Source organism: Lepidochelys olivacea, assembly GCF_965140295.1.
Source record: "Lepidochelys olivacea isolate rLepOli2 genome assembly, chromosome: 4".
In the NCBI taxonomy this organism is placed as follows: domain Eukaryota; kingdom Metazoa; phylum Chordata; order Testudines; family Cheloniidae; genus Lepidochelys; species Lepidochelys olivacea.
The window spans coordinates 104917946-104934894 of NC_140414.1; the positions used below are offsets into that span (position 1 = coordinate 104917946).

The 16949-nt window shown below is 40.3% G+C and overlaps 1 protein-coding gene across 2 annotated transcripts in view; it reads left to right on the top strand.

Annotated features, from left to right (window-relative positions):
• TMEM156 (transmembrane protein 156) overlaps window positions 1-14508 on the top strand; it is a 36591-nt gene extending 22083 nt beyond the window's left edge. For both annotated transcript variants that reach the window (XM_084627257.1, XM_084627258.1), the window contains exons 4-7: window positions 1117-1227; window positions 4456-4554; window positions 12338-12429; window positions 14426-14508. In XM_084627257.1, the coding sequence (XP_084483383.1) occupies window positions 1117-1227; window positions 4456-4554; window positions 12338-12426 (299 nt within the window). In that variant the 3' untranslated portion in view covers window positions 12427-12429; window positions 14426-14508. The remainder of the gene's footprint in view (window positions 1-1116; window positions 1228-4455; window positions 4555-12337; window positions 12430-14425) is intronic.
• The last annotated feature ends 2441 nt before the right edge of the window (window positions 14509-16949 follow it).

Sequence of the window (16949 nt, forward strand, 5' to 3'; positions counted from 1 at the left end):
TCTGCAGTTTTCACACAATTAAGCAGGTTGAGTTGAAGTCTAGGCTGCCTCATAGTCTTTCACTCGATCTACTAACTTGTGTTAAAGCTACAATCTGTTAGGTCGTAAGTAGAACTTTACCTCAAGTTAATTAACTCAACTTGAGAACATTTTTTCCCCTTAGGAAGACAAATTCTAAAGTTTGGGAGGTGTTTAGAGCATCAAGGAAATAAAAATCAATAAATATAGGGTAGCCAGGTGGGGAAGAGCCATAAAATCTGGCCTGTGGAAGGGGAAGGCATAGGTAACTGCATAAGGCTGCCTCTCAGGAGCAGCTTATCCATGAGAATTGGGAGCTACCAAATGGAACCATCTTGTTACTTACTGGGTTCCTCTGTGGTTTCTCAGCTGTAGCTGAGTAGGAGACCCAGAAGGAGTTAATACAGCTCTAAACTATATTAGCTACTGAACAGATTTCCACATGGAACTCCGGTGGGTTTCTGCAGCAGATATTTCCACAGAGAACAGCCTCCTGCCGATGCTTTCCCTGTCTCCAAGATGCTTTCTCTCAATAGAACGCTAATAGATGGGATTCCCCAGGAGGTGGTCTTGGAAGTGGCACTCCTCTCCCTTTTTGCAGAAGCAAGAAGACTTCCTTAAGCACCATGTTCCTCCTTCTCACGCATATGCAGTCGAACTATCTGGTTGTGGACACAAGAACAGGTGTATGTTGTACGCTGGGCATGTTCCTTCTATTTCCCATCAAAACATATACCACTTTTTTGTTTATATAACACCTCCTTATATGTAGATGTTGACTTTTGCAGTATCTTCTCATTAGCAGGGTCACATATAATTTACACAACTTCAATGAGTTGTTAATTCACATATTTTACTTAACTATCTCAGACATGCACTGTGGTACATCCAGATGAAGATGAAACTTAATTCCAAACAATCCTACTGCTTCTGAACAGAAGGGGAGGGAAGAGAGAGGCAAAGGTGTTTTGTCTTTTCTTTTATATTTGTAAGCCACTGAGATACCCTGGTGATGGGCATGGTATAGCTATCTAGATAAAATGATGGATGACAGAAAATTGCTTTATTTTATCTCTTCTCCATTTTATTTTAAAACAGATCCAATGTGTATGCCGAAGATCATTTGGCTTGTTCTGATTCCATTTGTTTTTGTGCTTGCCGTCATTATTGTTGCCTACAAAGTATTCCAAGAAAATAAAAAACACATCAGTAAGTAATGAAGGGTGAAGCTATGTAAATTTAAATTCCTATAATTTTTAAAAAGTACATTCAGCTTTGCAATAGGCCACACCCTTATTTATTAAAGCAGTTTAAAGAATTATGTTTTAGTTGCAATATACGATACAATAATTGCAGATGGGGGATTGGAAAATTTAGCAGATTGATAATGTAATCTTTCCCAACTGGATCATAGGTTCAAATCCAGCAAAGGCTGGCAGTGACTGAAATATGTTAACAACTGAGAAATGCCTGGTGGTCTATGTAAAATGAGCTGATGGTTTCAGTCCAGTTCTTGGAGATAGGAAACCACAATTAATGCCCTTGTTGAGTGTCTCAACAGAAGAGCCAAAGACTGAATAGGCACAGAAACTGAAATATCCTCTTGCTCCTAACGATGATCCCTGCAGGTTAGGATTGAGACAAATTAGGTAGATGTGATGAAGCATTCACAGCAGCTGCCTGTTCTGAAGACTGATAATCCAAATTCAGTCCTGGTTCAGTGACCCAGAGGTCAACTGTGTTGCACTTGCACTGAAGCTGAATTTGGACCAGATGGCACTTGGTTTCAGTGCTGTTAATTCAGCACCTTGTATGCATTTTGAGTATTTTAAAAAGCATTTACTGTGCTATAGAAGAGTTTGTCTTGAGTTCAAAGACCAAAATAATTTTCTAAACAGTATCTTCAACACTATGGGCTAAATTCTGGCTGCTCCAGGTGAGATCAGTTAGGGTAGAGGCTACACAGGGAACTACCTCCAGCCTAGTAACCCAGCACTCCATTGAGAACTAGACTTCTGGGCAACTGACATAATGCCTGCACCCAACAACACTCTTCTGTACTGAAAGAGTGTGGCCAGCTGGCCTTTAGTACAAGCAGGTCTCTGATTTCTTTGTGACTACCAGAACTCTGAGACCAGTAGGTGCGGAAGGGCGAACGTACTGCTCCTTTCACCAGCATATAAGGAGTGTTAGTAAGCTAGCTCCCACCACACAGTGCTCACTCAGGCATCTGCCCAAAGCAGCCAGGGTGCCTCCGAGCACTAGCACTCAGTTGTTTTAGCTTTGTTCTCTCCCAGGGCTCCAGAACTGAGCAACGCCAGAAGTTTTCATTACTCATATGGCTAAAATGATATCACATATGTGCCTTTAGTCATCCTAACTCTGGGCACAATGAGCCATTTCTGTTATAAAGGTACACTATAGGATTCTGGCTTTAATCATTATTGGTCAAGAGGAAGAAAACTAAATGCATGGAAAATTTTTCTATTTAAAGGTGAACTGAAAGATTATTTAAATGAATAAGCACTAGAGTTGTCTAAGATCATAAATCTGAAGCAAAATACATAGATTACAAATAAAAAAAATAATATATTTTAAACTATATCATTAGAAAATTATTTTATCTTTTTATTTCTTGCCGGAACCTGAGTCAGAGTTTTTTTCCCTTCTTTTTTTAAAATACAAAAAACAAAACAAAACAACCCCCCCCAAACAAAACAAAACAAAAACCAACAACACATAGCCCTGAACTCGTGTCCTAGCAGGTAAACTAAAACTATTATATCTTGTCGTTTAATATTAAAAATATTTTAATAGAAATTTTAAGATTACCTGTGCATTTTAAGGATTTAAGAGTAAGATTTTATAGCCTTTGGATCATAACCTGTGATTGTAATGCATACATTTCTAAGGTAATTAAACAATTTTTTGTATTTATTTTTAAACAACTCAGTCCATCTTTAATTGAGTTTCTCAGAATTTTCAAGAACATAATCAGTGAGGAAAAATATTATTTAAATTTTCAAGCTTCTAAGCTTCCAATTAATGATTTGATTCCAGAATTATAATTTCCATTAATTGATAATTATTTTAATTAGTTAAATGTAGAATGTTATATTTCATAAAAGCCCACATTAAAAGAATGTTAAGGTTGCAAAGTCAACCACACAAAGGTTAGAAAATGCCAGAATTAAGTTTGCCTCTCCAATCTGAATTACACCCCTTTGTGCATATGCAGTGTGATGCAGTCTTTAATTACGTACTAGATGACTGGTGCCCCCGCAAGACACGTGACCTTCCCACCCCATGTTATCTGGGGGTGGAGGGGCTTTGTACTCCCGCTGCGCCGGCTCTCCCCGGCATGTTCAGCTGCTCGCAGCCAGACCCCAGAGTCACTCCCAGATGCTGGCTGGTGCAGCACAGCAGTTGCCTGGGAGAGTGCCTGGTTGCCTCCCTCCTGGGCTTGGCTTGCTGGACAGCATCTGAGAGGGTCGGAGGCGCCCCCCCCCCCCGCATGCTCAGTCGGCTCCTGTCCTCAGAAGCTGAGCCTGGGCATGGAGGGGTGGCAGCGGCAGCTGTTCCCTGCCCAGGCTTGACTTCTGGGGACAGGAGCGGGGGGCAAAGGGTGGGCCCTCCGACACATTTGGCCACTGTTCCCAGAAGCTGAGCCTGGGTGGGGGGCAGCCTGCTGCTGCCGCAGCCAGGTGCACTCCCAGTCTGCCACTGTGCTGCACCAGGCAGTGTCCCAGGCACCCTGGTTGTTCCTCACCATAATATTTAAGTGTCACAAATATAACAGAATTTATCTTCAAGGTGAGATATGAGATATAGGGGAGAATGATTGCTAAGATCAGGGGTTGGATCCAAAAGGTGGTCAAGGCTAGTTCTGTCCAGTTCTCTTTCCATTTCCCCCGGGAGGGTGTGTGTGGTTCCTTCGCCATGTGGTGCTCTCACAGAAGGGGACAGGTTGCTGGGTCCATGAGGAGGGAATGTTAGGAGGAAGCTCAGCCTGACTCCTCCTCTTCTGCTCCCAGACTGACTGACTGCCCCCAGAACTTGCAGTGACCAGTATGTGATGCTTCTACTTCAGCAGTGATTTGGGCCTTCAGTTAACATTCAGTTAATATTTTGGCAGGCTGCCAAAGTTATCCTGAGGTACATAAGTGTCTGAAAGGAAAAAATCATTTTCAAAATCCTAACTTGAATGGAATTTCATTGGACAATGAAAAATCTGGCACCAAGATTTTCTCTTGGCCCAATTTCCCAGTCTTACTGTAAACAATGGAGGTGCTAAAGCAACTTAAAAGAAGTCACAAGGCTCTTTTATAATGGAAAGTGTTAGGCAACCTAAATATAGGGGTTGCTATGAGCTCCCCGATGACGAGTAATATATATGTAACGATACAGCTGAAGATAAACTATTTTTGTTTTAATCAGATAGCAAATATAGAGCAACGGCAACTTCTGTTATCCAACAAAGAGACAGCAAATGGTCAAAAGAATCTACACCTACAAATATTACTCAGCTCCTTTCAGGTGAGTAATATATAAGCAAAATAAAAACCTAACAAATTCTGAAACAGAGAGGGGGCCAAGAAAGACCTTCTAAGACATCCTGTCTTAATCCCTATATTTTGTAGCATTCTCACTACATCTTTCACAATGTCTCTTCTGGCCTGCTCTAGGACCTCAGCAACGATGGTACTGTGAACACCTCTATTGTTAATCTTCTCCATTACTCAGCTATGCTCATTGAAGTCAATGGGATTTTTGCTGTTGGCTTCAAAGAAAGCAGGAGGAACATAGCCATAGTTAAGCATGTTTTCCTAATATGTAGTCTAAACACTTCTTTCCTTTGTTTTAAACCTTTTTTCCTTGTTCTGACATCTCCTGAGACTGTGAATAACTCCCTTTATGTATTTTGTTTAACTTGTACAGTTTAACAGACTCTAATAATATCCCTCCTAAATCACCTCTTTCTTAGATGATAAATATTTAGCTAGCTCAGGTTCCTCATATATTCTAATCCTAGTATGTTGCCCCATCATTTATTTTTTCTAGATTTTGTATCTGAAACCATGGGTAACTGAAATACACATTTGTTTTACATGTTATCATTCTATGTATAAATCTAAAAAGACCATAACTTTGTTTAACAACTGTGTTGCACTGAGTCCTCTTATTTAGGCCCAGATCCTCAGATTTCAATGAGAGTTAGGTACCTAAATATCTTTGAGGATCTGGGCCTTACTTCTGAGTATCTGAGTATCTTACTTCTGCCCACAGATCTTTCATGGATTTGCTGCTTTCTAATTAGCAGCCTCCAATTTGTATTTTTGCTGTTTATTTCCTATACCTGTATTATTGTTCAGTGTTTGTACAGCGCCTAACACAATAGGATCCTGGTCTAGGACTGGGTTCCTAGATGCTATGATAATACAAATAATTATAATAGCTATCAGTATTGCCTTGCATTTGTTAGCATTGAATTGCAAGCCTGTTTGGTCAAAAGCAGGAGATGACTTAAGGTTGGGTAACCGTTCCCTCCTATGCAGGGAGTTGGTTTGGGGGAAGGGAATAACACAGCCCTGACTCACCTAATGTACAGGAGCTATTTCAGGGACAGCAATGCAGGAATTTGTTCTTGCATGAAAGCAGATTGAGAAGATGAGAAGACATAATCAGTTTGGGAGAATGCCCTCACATGCCCAGGCCTGCAAAGAGGCAAAAGGGGTGGGGAAAGGGGCACTATAACCACTTTGTTACCAATAGTGCTGTCACAGCAGTTTAAGGAGTTTGTGTATTATGACTGGCACCTTAGAGCTCACGAAAGCTTATGCTCAAATAAATTGGTTAGTCTCTAAGGTGCCACAAGTACTCCTTTTCTTTTTGCGAATACAGACTAACACGGCTGTTACTCTGAAACCTGTATTATGACTGTGATGTTAGCACTGAAAGCTAGAGTCACAAGCCTCTAGTGTTTGTAATGAAATCCGGCAGAAAGAAATCAATGTGAATGGGCAGGCCAGATATATAACCTTGCTACAAGAAATTAAAAAGCAACTGTATGGCAGGCCTAGTGTGGATTCTCTACAAAGAGAGGAAGTCATCTGTATAAAAGCAGAACTTGTGTCATCCCTTGACTGACAAGCACTCTATTCTCAGCTCAGAACAAATTAAATGGGCTAGCGAACAAATGAATCCCCATGTCATGTGGAAATAACTCTGGGTCAAATCCTGCAGCCTTCTGAAGCACCATAGAAGGCCTTACATTGGTGTGACTTACTGTGAGGCATATCCGAGGCATGGAAAGGCCACACAGGGTGACTTTACTCTTCTTTTGTGCCATTGTACTGGAGTTCGGGGCATACCTGTAAAATGTCCCTCAAGTCACATGAAGGCATACAGTTTAGTTCCAAAGTTACCTCCTTCCAACACAAAGTTGGCATTCACTCACTTTTATTGTTGAAAATTATTTATATCAGAAAAAAAGAACTGTGAAACTGAGGTTATAGAAAGACTTACGTATGCTAAGGACTTACGTATGCTGCCAAGACTTTTAAATTTCCTGCATCAATAATTTTGTTGTGTTCCTCATTTTCGGTCCCTTGTCACATATTCCATCCCACATCAGGGCCTTGGCAGATAAGGTATTGTGGCCTGAGACTCCATGACTCTGCAAGCTCCTCTTGACTAAAGCCCACATTAAAGGATAGATTCAAAACGATAGTAGCAACTTGAAATGGCTGTGCTGGTTTTCCAAAGCCTGGTGAAGGGGGAGGATTCCATTCCTTCCCTCTGCGCAGAACCCATTGATATGGCTTTGGGCAGGAATCAGTATTTGACCTTCTTAGTGTACATTATTAGCAACCCAGGGAGACTCTGGTGCATGGCTCAACGCACTGCAGGGTTGAGTTGGTAACCAACATACTAAACTGAGGAGATTATTCAACTTGGTCAAAATATCTTTGCTGGAAGAAAGGAAAGAATTGTCCTGGGCTCAGAGTATTATTGATATTACTAGAAGAGCCGTACTGTTTAATAAATTCCATGTAATTTGATTTCCTTATCTTTTTATTGATTAACACAAACCAGGAGTCCTCTGAAATAACTGTAAATGGCAAAAAAAAATTACAAAGTCAACAAATGGGAAAATAGTTTTTAAACTGTCTAGACTTGGGCACCTCGCTGATCATTCAACATATTAGCAATATCCTTGTCTTGCCAATTTCTTCAGCAGTTTCAAGAGTCTCAATAATTTCTCTCTATAATCCAGTAACTTGTGGCATTTCAGTCTTACCTAGAAACGAGCGGATAGCTTCCTGTCTGCCTAAGCACTCTTGGGAATACAATTTATATTTCCAACTTTTAGAGAGCTGGCTAACTTCTGAAGATGTATTTATGAGCTCATTATTTTCATCCCTCAGGAAAGGAATCTGTCTCTGAAATCTTTTGTCTTTAGTAGCTCTCACTAATAACATTCTTGTTTTGTCACTATGTTCACAATAGCATTGTTTAGCACTGTATGTCTAAGGGTTTTTTGACCATGGAGTGTCTTTTGAAATCCCAGTGTAAATTTATGATGTTGAAGAAAGAACATGTAATTGGTCTTAATGTTATGTTCCTTCCACTCCAGGCTACCCATTTGACTGAAAAGTTTCTTGCTTATGAACTGCTTTTACTAACACCATAGGGCTGATTATGGAGCCATTCGCTGGTTTTAAACCATCATAACGCCACTGACTTGAGTGAAATTACTCCTGGTTTACACCCATACAGCAAGCAGAATCAAGACCACATGGAAAGAAATGCTGTTTCTCCTAAGCACTAGTTTTAAGATCAGCCGTTGCAAGATGGATTATAAATATCTACTACCTCCATTGTTTCAGAGAGCCATACTTTGACTCATTACATATTAGAATACATTCTCCAACTAAGTTGTCGTGCTCATGACAATGCAAAGTTAACTTTAATGAACTTAGGACATTTTGGGTTTTTTTTTTTAAAACGATGTTATGATGCTTCTGCCTTTCAACATTATTAAATTAGCATTCACGTCATAGGAGCTGAAGACAGACTATGAATAAATCTCCATAATGTCACTGAATATAACAAAGATCATTACGTAGAAACAAATATATAACTGAAAATTCAATAACTTGTGAATTGCAAGGTATATTTTTCCAATACGTTATTTTGTTAGGTTCATTTTACCATCACATCTATATCACTCAGCTGAAGTTTTAGGGCTACCTATGTAATTCTTTTATGAAAATGAATGTAGCCCAGGAATAGGAAAGTACACACAGTAACCAGGCAAATCAATGAAATCCTAGCCCTTAAAAATATAAAAGATAGAACTGTACATTGAAACAATAGAGATACTATTAATTCAAAATCCCAAATTCTGCAAACCTAAGGCCAATAGAAATTTTCCCTGTGATTTTGTTTTTTAAATTCCAGTGGTAGCAGTTATTTTAAACAAATAAACATTAACCTGATGTGTTTGCAAGCCAAGCAGTACCACATTAAGAAATTGAAACTGAAAATGATTATACAAGACAGGGGTGGCCAACCTGAGCCTGAGAAGGAGACAGAATTTACCAATGTACATTGCCAAAGAGCCACAGTAATACGTCAGCAGCTCCCCCATCAGGTCCCCCCTGCCCGCTCCCAGTGCCTCCCACCCACCGGCAGCCCTGTTGATCAGTGCCTCCTGGCACCTCCTGATCAGCTGGTTTGTGGTGTGCAGGAGGCTCTGGGAGTGAGGGGGAGGAGTCAGGGCATGGCAGGCTCAGGGGAGGGGGTGGGAAGGGGTGGAGTGGGGGCAGGGCCTGTGGCAGAGCCAGGGTTTGAGCAGTGAGCACCCCCCGGCACACTGGAAAGTTGGCGCCTTTAGCTCCAGCCCCGGAGTCGGTGCCTGGACAAGGAGCCGCATATTAACCTCTGAAGAGCCGCATGTGGCTCCGGAGCCACGGGTTGGCCACCCCTGATATAAGATAAAAGTAAAAGTGATTTAATTGACTTTCTTTGTTCAGGCAGGAGGACACTGCAAAAGCAAGCAAGCAATATAAATGATGGAAAGGAAACTGGAATATTTAAAACTCTTTCCATTTTAACAACCTCTGACATTAGTAACATGGTAAATGAAATGGTTTGTTTGGTATCTGGGGTTTATATTGACAGTGACCTCTAATAATGAAGGGCTGGATTATAATTTTACCATCTAGCCTGAATAAGGGGAAGGATGTCACTGCCCTGCACAATCTGGTCAGGAACCAAGGCTCTGAGAATCAAAACTTGGTGCTTCCCCTTCTGTGCTGGCTTTGAGGCACTGGCCAATGTGTTGAGGAGCAGATCCTGCCCGGTCCCCACTGTGTCTGTCCATCCCTGCCCATCTGTGTGGGAATAGAAGTAGCAGCTGGCTGTGGTTGCGCTCTTACAACATGTAGACTTCGAAGATGTGGGTAGCTCATGAAAGAGAGTAAAGGGGCTCAGTGGCTACAGTGTGTGTAAATAAGTGAACAAGACACATTACCTCAAATCATTCAAATTACTGCATTGTTTCCCTTATTGTCCTGTTAAAAGGATAGTCCCTTGTCTCTGACATAAGAGAAAATAGTTCAAATCTTCCCTCAGCTATACCTGTGTCACCTCATTTAAGTCAATGTGGTGTAAATAAGAGCAGAATTAGGCTCAATTTATAGAACAGTGTTGGCATTCCAGGGAACTCTAAGCCCAGGCCCACCTCTCCTACCTATTCTGCAGCATTCCTTCTTGTTGAAGAAGGCAGGCAGGATGCATCTTCAGCAATGTTAAATAGATGTGAAGACTAGTTAAGAAGGAATTTTCTTGTTTTAATCTTGGCCAAGTAGAGCATCACATATTTGATTCTGTTCCTCCTCAGTTAATATTTGACATAGGTGAGCTGTTGTCTCTTCTTCTATAGCTTAGGTGAGTAATGCAGAGAAAAAAGCAAATCTTGCCACGATATTTAAAACAGACCTCCCAGCTTCAAAAGGCATGAAATTTAGGCAGAAAAGTATGAAATCTAGTGACTAATTTGGGTTTTTTACTGTGTTTTACAAGGGAGGATAAAAAAATATATGGGTCCAAGGCAGTTTCAGAGCAACTATCTCATAGTCTGTATGTGATTTAAGTTAAGGAAGTATGGGCTGGATGAATGCACTATAAGGTGGGTAGAAAGCTGGCTAGATTGTCGGGCTCAACGGGTAGTGATCAATGGCTCCATGTCTAGTTGGCAGCCGGTATCAAGTGGAGTGCCCCAAGGGTCGGTCCTGGGGCCGGTTTTGTTCAATATCTTCATAAATGATCTGGAGGATGGTGTGGATTGCACTCTCAGCAAATTTGCGGATGATACTAAACTGGAAGGAGTGGTAGATACGCTGGAGGGGAGGGATAGGATACAGAAGGACCTAGACAAATTGGAGGATTGGGCCAAAAGAAATCTGATGAGGTTCAATATGGATAAGTGCAGGGTCCTGCACTTAGGACAGAAGAACCCAATGCACAGCTACAGACTAGGGACCGAATGGCTAGGCAGCAGTTCTGTGGAAAAGGACCTAGGGGTGACAGTGGACGAGAAGCTGGATATGAGTCAGCAGCGTGCCCTTGTTGCCAAGAAGGCCAATGGCATTTTGGGATGTATAAGTAGGGACATAGCGAGCAGATCGAGGGACGTGATCGTTCCCCTCTATTCGACATTGGTGAGGCCTCATCTGGAGTACTGTGTCCAGTTTTGGGCCCCACACTTCAAGAAGGATGTGGATAAATTGGAGAGAGTCCAGCGAAGGGCAACAAAAATGATTAGGGGACTGGAACACATGAGTTATGAGGAGAGGCTGAGGGAGCTGGGATTGTTTAGCCTGCAGAAGAGAAGAATGAGGGGGGATTTGATAGCTGCTTTCAACTACCTGAAAGGGGGTTCCAAAGAGGATGGCTCTAGACTGTTCTCAATGGTAGCAGATGACAGAACGAGGAGTAATGGTCTCAAGTTGCAGTGGGGGAGGTTTAGATTGGATATTAGGAAAAACTTTTTCACTAAGAGGGTGGTGAAACACTGGAATGCGTTACCTAGGGAGGTGGTAGAATCTCCTTCCTTAGAGGTTTTTAAGGTCAGGCTTGACAAAGCCCTGGCTGGGATGATTTAACTGGGAATTGGTCCTGCTTTGAGCAGGGGGTTGGACTAGATGACCTTCTGGGGTCCCTTCCAACCCTGATATTCTATTCTATGATTTCAGCTGCCCAGGTCCACAGTCATAGCCACAGACAACAGGACCAGAACACTGGTCCAATATATGTCTGGGTCATTTCTCCATTTGATATGCAGGCATAACAGTGGGAGTTACACTTAGATTCTGACGGGAGAATGGATACATTCACAATTCTATTTTAACCTTGTTTTTCAAATTTAATTACTTAAATGTTGAGAGCTGAATTGTACTTTCGAATTATATTTACAAAAAGGGGAGGCATAAATTAGATGCATGTTTGGACAGGGTGTGTCTTAATCTAAGCAGTATAATTTGTCCTCCTCCTTGGAACATATAGAAGTTCCTTTGCAAGTTTGGAGGGGTTGTGGCTGTGCAGGGAGCAGATGGATCTGGAGTTAAGATACTATCTACAACATCATCCCATTTCAGATCTGCATAAAATGTATCATATCAGATAATGCTGATTTCTTGAATGGTAGCTTATGAAGAGCTTCTAGCAAGCTCCAATTCCTTCATTTCCTAATGACTCAGACTCCTTACGTGGGCCCCACTAAGGTGTCTTGTCTATAGGGCAGCTCCAATGCCAGCCTGTTGGGGTGTCCTCGTACCCCTACGCTGCCTCCACCACTTGCAGATGTATGTTGGTAACTGTGTGATTCCTGGGAGCACTCCATGCTCCCCCTGTAGCCACAATAGCCTTTGAACCTCTGTGGGGTGGTTGTTCAGCCCTTCCATATGGATGATGCTCTGGAAAGTCCACAGATTGAGTTTTCTGCTTCCTGCTAGCAAATCTACAGCTTTATATGATTTTGATTTAGCCCTGAATTTGCTCTTACAAAAGATGTTTCTGTATTTTCACTGAGTAAAATTTTCAAAAGTTTCTAAGTGACTTAGGCACCTAAATCCCTCTGACTTTCAATGGGACTTAGACTCCTGATAGTGGGATTTTTTAAAAATGTACTTGAACAGATTAGGTGCCTAACTTTCATTGAAATCAAATGGGAGTTAGGTGCCTGAAGTGTAACATTCCTCAGATGTTTTTGCTACTTATTAATGTGGACTAAAACTATTTTCTCTTTTCACAGAGCCCAACCAACGAAGACCCACAGCTATCCCACAAACAGCAGAGATATTGCCTGCAATACCTGAACATGAGCATTTTCAGCAGGCGTAGGAGGTAAACAAATACCTTAAACCTCTCAGATGATTCGGCTTTCCCATCTATTGTTAAAATCAACAGATTAACCACATGCAATATGTACTCTAAATAAATTACATCGTATTTCTGGCCAAGATGCAGAAGGTGGTGAACTTGAAAATATGTTTCACAAGAGCTAGATGGCAGGAAAACAAAATCAATTTTTCTTTTAGCACCAAGACTGATCAATAAACTAATATTTTAGTCTGTTAAAAGATTGTGTGCCCCTGAAGACTTTAGCAGAAACCTTGGCACGTGGAGTAGTGTGTCCTGGATTTCAGAAGCAAGCTGACAGTTGTTTCTGACAAGGAGTGAGGCTATGGGAACCAGAGAAAGCAGCGGGGGAAACAATTTGCTAACGAGTCCTGAAAAGAACCATGCGTTTGAAATAATAAATAATTTGCTGACCAAATGCAAACAGCAAAGAATTCCACCATCAGTCCACTCTGACCACATTACAGCAGTCAGCAGATATGACTGAAGATGTGGGTTTCAATCAGAGGTGGGCCCAACTGTGGAGTTCAGATTCACTTTCAAACTTCCTCAAAATTCAGAAGCATCTGGATATAGGTGTCAGTTCTAATCTCAACAGACATGGAGACAGACAAGTCTGAAAAGACATACATACTGAAAGGTGTTTTAATGTCTGAAAATGAAATAGATCATATTTGAAACACACAAAACAAAACTACATAGAAGACAGGGGCCTACAGATACTTCCACAGAATTGTCATTGTATATGAAAAATTACTTAAGTTAAAAGCTTAAGAAAATCCTTCATTATTTACGTACATTAAGTCTGCAGGCTTACAGAAAGGATATACTTTTGGTTTAATCGTAAATTTTCCAAAAAAATCGTATTTGCTAAAATACAGTTTGACTTCAGTAGTTCAGGTGTGTTAGGAGTATTAGGGTCAATGTAGTTTTGCCTGAGATAGTACTTTGAGTTCCGCTTGCCTATTTGGTTTTGGATGTATATGGACACTGTCAGAGTTTGGTATTGCTCAGGTACGGGGTTCTCCTTTGCCCCGTTAGAGATAAGGACGAGCTATCAGGTCTGGATCATTTTCCACAGCCCAGCTTCCCAAAGTCTGTCTGTGACATCTCACTCATTGAATATTAGACTTTCATTCATTTGCGAATGAGGAAATGGCTGCCCTCATTTAATTATTGACAAGCCTGTGCCTTGGTATGCTGGCATCCTAGACGAGAATGGGATTTAAATCTTGCTTCAATCTCTCACTTGTTTGCTGCTCCTTTCCTCTCACTAGTTGATTTGGTCCCATTTTTCTATCATTTCCTCTTTCAAAAGGGTGTCCCCAGTTGTGCTCACTCACCTCCAGTAGGCACCTATTATTTCTCAAAAATGCCCCCAGCATCCTCCGCACCAGCTGCAGTGATGCATTGAAGAGCTATCTTGACAGTCAACATAAAGGATTCTGGGGTTCACTTGAGTCATAAAACCACAACTGAGCAGACACACAGAAATCTTTTTTCATTATTTGGGTGGGGGAAATTTTAATGTGCAGAATCTCGAGAGCCAGGAAAGAGCAGTTAGGGACAGGCCTGGGTATCACAGGCCTTTATTTGGTGGGTAAAGGCCACTGTATCCCCTTTACATTAGGTCTCCTGGGTTATCAGGGCTTCAGAATTCCCTGGCTATTGATTTTGCTCCTGTCCTTCATTTTGAGGGGTAGCCGTGTTAGTCTGCATCTGTAAAAGTGGCAAAGAGTCCTGTGGCACCTTATCGACTAACAGACGTATTGGAGCATAATCTTATCCTTCATTTTGACTGTTTTTTCATTAGACTTTTTTTCCCTTGGTGATAAAAAGGAAAATTCAGTACAGTGAAAGTTATAAGAAAACTACATTTATTAAATACTTTATGAGAGGATCCACTAAACTTAAAGTAAATGAGAAATGGCTCTCTTTTTTCTCCCACATTCCTTTTATCTGATAATAGTTTCTTCTTCAGTTTCAGGCATTCCAGTACGAAACATAATCGATACACCATGAAAGAAGTCATCTTCATTTCCAAAACATCCTTCCTTAGTCACCTTTTATTCCTGAGAATGCCAGGAACCTCAGTTAACATGATTTTGTATTAGTCAAAACCACTCTATTAAAATATGAACAATGGATAAACTGATATGGTGCTGTAGCATCAACCTCAGTGGAAGACTATAGATTTCATATCTATTTTGGGATCATTCAGGATTTATACTTACAAAGTTGAGAGATTATCCTTGCTATAATTTTTCTTTCCAGCTGAGAAGAAATCAATTTGTATTCTCTGTGAAAAAATGAGACTGTTTTAAATGGAAAATTTTGATGGACCATGGATGTTAGTTTGTGAAATGTGAATGTCATAGGTGACAATGATCCTTAAAGGTGTAGTTGCTGGCTGCTGCTAAAGAAGCAAGAAGGGTCACATATCATGGGCTAAATCTTGAAGTTCAATGTGAAAACAATGGAACTTTTGCAGTGAAGTCAATGAGAGTTTTGTATGTACAAAGACTGCAGGATCTTAATGGGTTAAGGGGAAAATGTGGATAAATAGTGCAGATTTGGCTTCAAACTATGAAACCAATTTTTTTAAACAACTCATTAGCAGCACCAAATGGATTTTGTACTACTTGATAATTGCAATCCTATTTTTGCACCAGCTTAGGTCATTAGAATTCAGACTCATTATCTCCTGCAACTTTTCCTTATTTTCCATTTATTACTGATCCTTTGAGTGTAGTGGAGCTGTTTGGGCTTATCAGGGTCCCAAACTCATTCTGTGCTTACACATTATTTGTGGGTACAATTTAGCCATAAATTACCAGCAAGAGACTGAAATTGCAGAGCCAGGGCTTCTAACTCCCTTGTGCTAAATCCATCAGGATGAACAGATTGTAAACTGCCCATTGCAAATATGATATGCAGTAATTTAGCATCATGTTAATACTGAATAACCTCCATCTCTTACATTTATATGGCTCTTCCCTCCAGAAGCTTTCTGAAATTGCTTCTCTAGTCATTATACTGTACCGAGCAGTTCAGATTTAATAGGAACAATTGTGAACATTAGTTTTTGAATGGCTGAGCCTATTTGAAACTTTTATATCTAGTTGGATAAACTTGAAATATTTATTTCTACTGCTTGTGTCATCATATTACAAAAAAATCCAGGAAAAACCTTGATTTTGTTGTGTCTTTGGGGCTGATATGGTTAGTTGTAATAATAACTTCAAACCTTCCAGAAATGGCCTCTTAAATATAGTATATAAAATAAACTTTTGCCTCTATTTAGTTTGGTTTTCTTTATTGAAACTTACGGATGGAAGGGTGATGTTTAGGTTATTTTAAATCAATGACAGATTGTTAGTGCTTTTCTACTGAAGGTTTAAATGCTTCAAGGGGTGGCACTTTCACTGCTTTCTATAAGAGATTACTCAATAATCGAAAGAGATCTCACTGTCAGGAATTTTTTCTTCACATAAGCCTATTTTTCCCTTAATTTAATTCCATTACTTCTGCTCAGACCCCATTATACCAACCGATACAATTCCTCTTTCTCACTCCTTAGATGTCATTGGGCTAAACTATAACTTATGTAGCTATTTGATTTCCTCCTCATCAATTTTATTTTTTCAGTTCACCAGATGAACTGAAAAAATAAAAAAAATGTTTTGGGTTGACTTGAAATGGAATTTTTAAAATATTTCAGCAAACTGAAAAAGTTGGGAAAAATGTTTCAGGTGAATGAAACATTTCATTCAAACTGAAATGAAATGTTTTATTTTGTTTGACTTTTTTTACCCTTTTAAAATTAAAACAAAAATTAGACAGAAGTAAATTTTGAAAGGAATAGTCATTTCCAACTGAAAATCAAAACATTTAAATTTTTTCCAAACTTTTTTGGTTTTGACCAATACAATTCAGTTAGTTCAACATGAATTCTCAGTATGTTTCAGCGGCAAAGAGTCCTGTGGCACCCTATAGACTAACAGACGTATTGGAGCATAAGCTTTGTGGGTGAATGCCCACTTTGTCGGACCCACGAAAGCTTATGCTCCAATACGTCTGTTAGTCTAAGGTGCGACAGGACTCTTTGCCGCTTTTACAGATCCAGACTAACACGGCTACCCCTCTGATACTTGACAGAATGTTTCAGTCAACCTGAATGGTTTGGTGAAAAAAAGTGTTCAAAATTTTTTGCCCAGCTCTATTCAATGTAATCAACCAATTCCTGAGTGCTAATGCTTCCTATGCAACCCTTTGCATCTGAGCTGTTGATGAACAGTGTCCAAAGTGATCAGAAGCACCATGAGTAGGGTTGTGAAGTTACATGCTCAAAAATGGGATTGAGATGTCTCCACAAATGTTTAAAAATTCTTGTTGAATTACACAGTGCCCCACTCTTGGGTGCTTGAGTTTAGCCCCATAGTTAGATTCCTTTCGTTGACCTAATCTTGACAGATAAAGAAGAACTGATCACAGAACTAAAAATT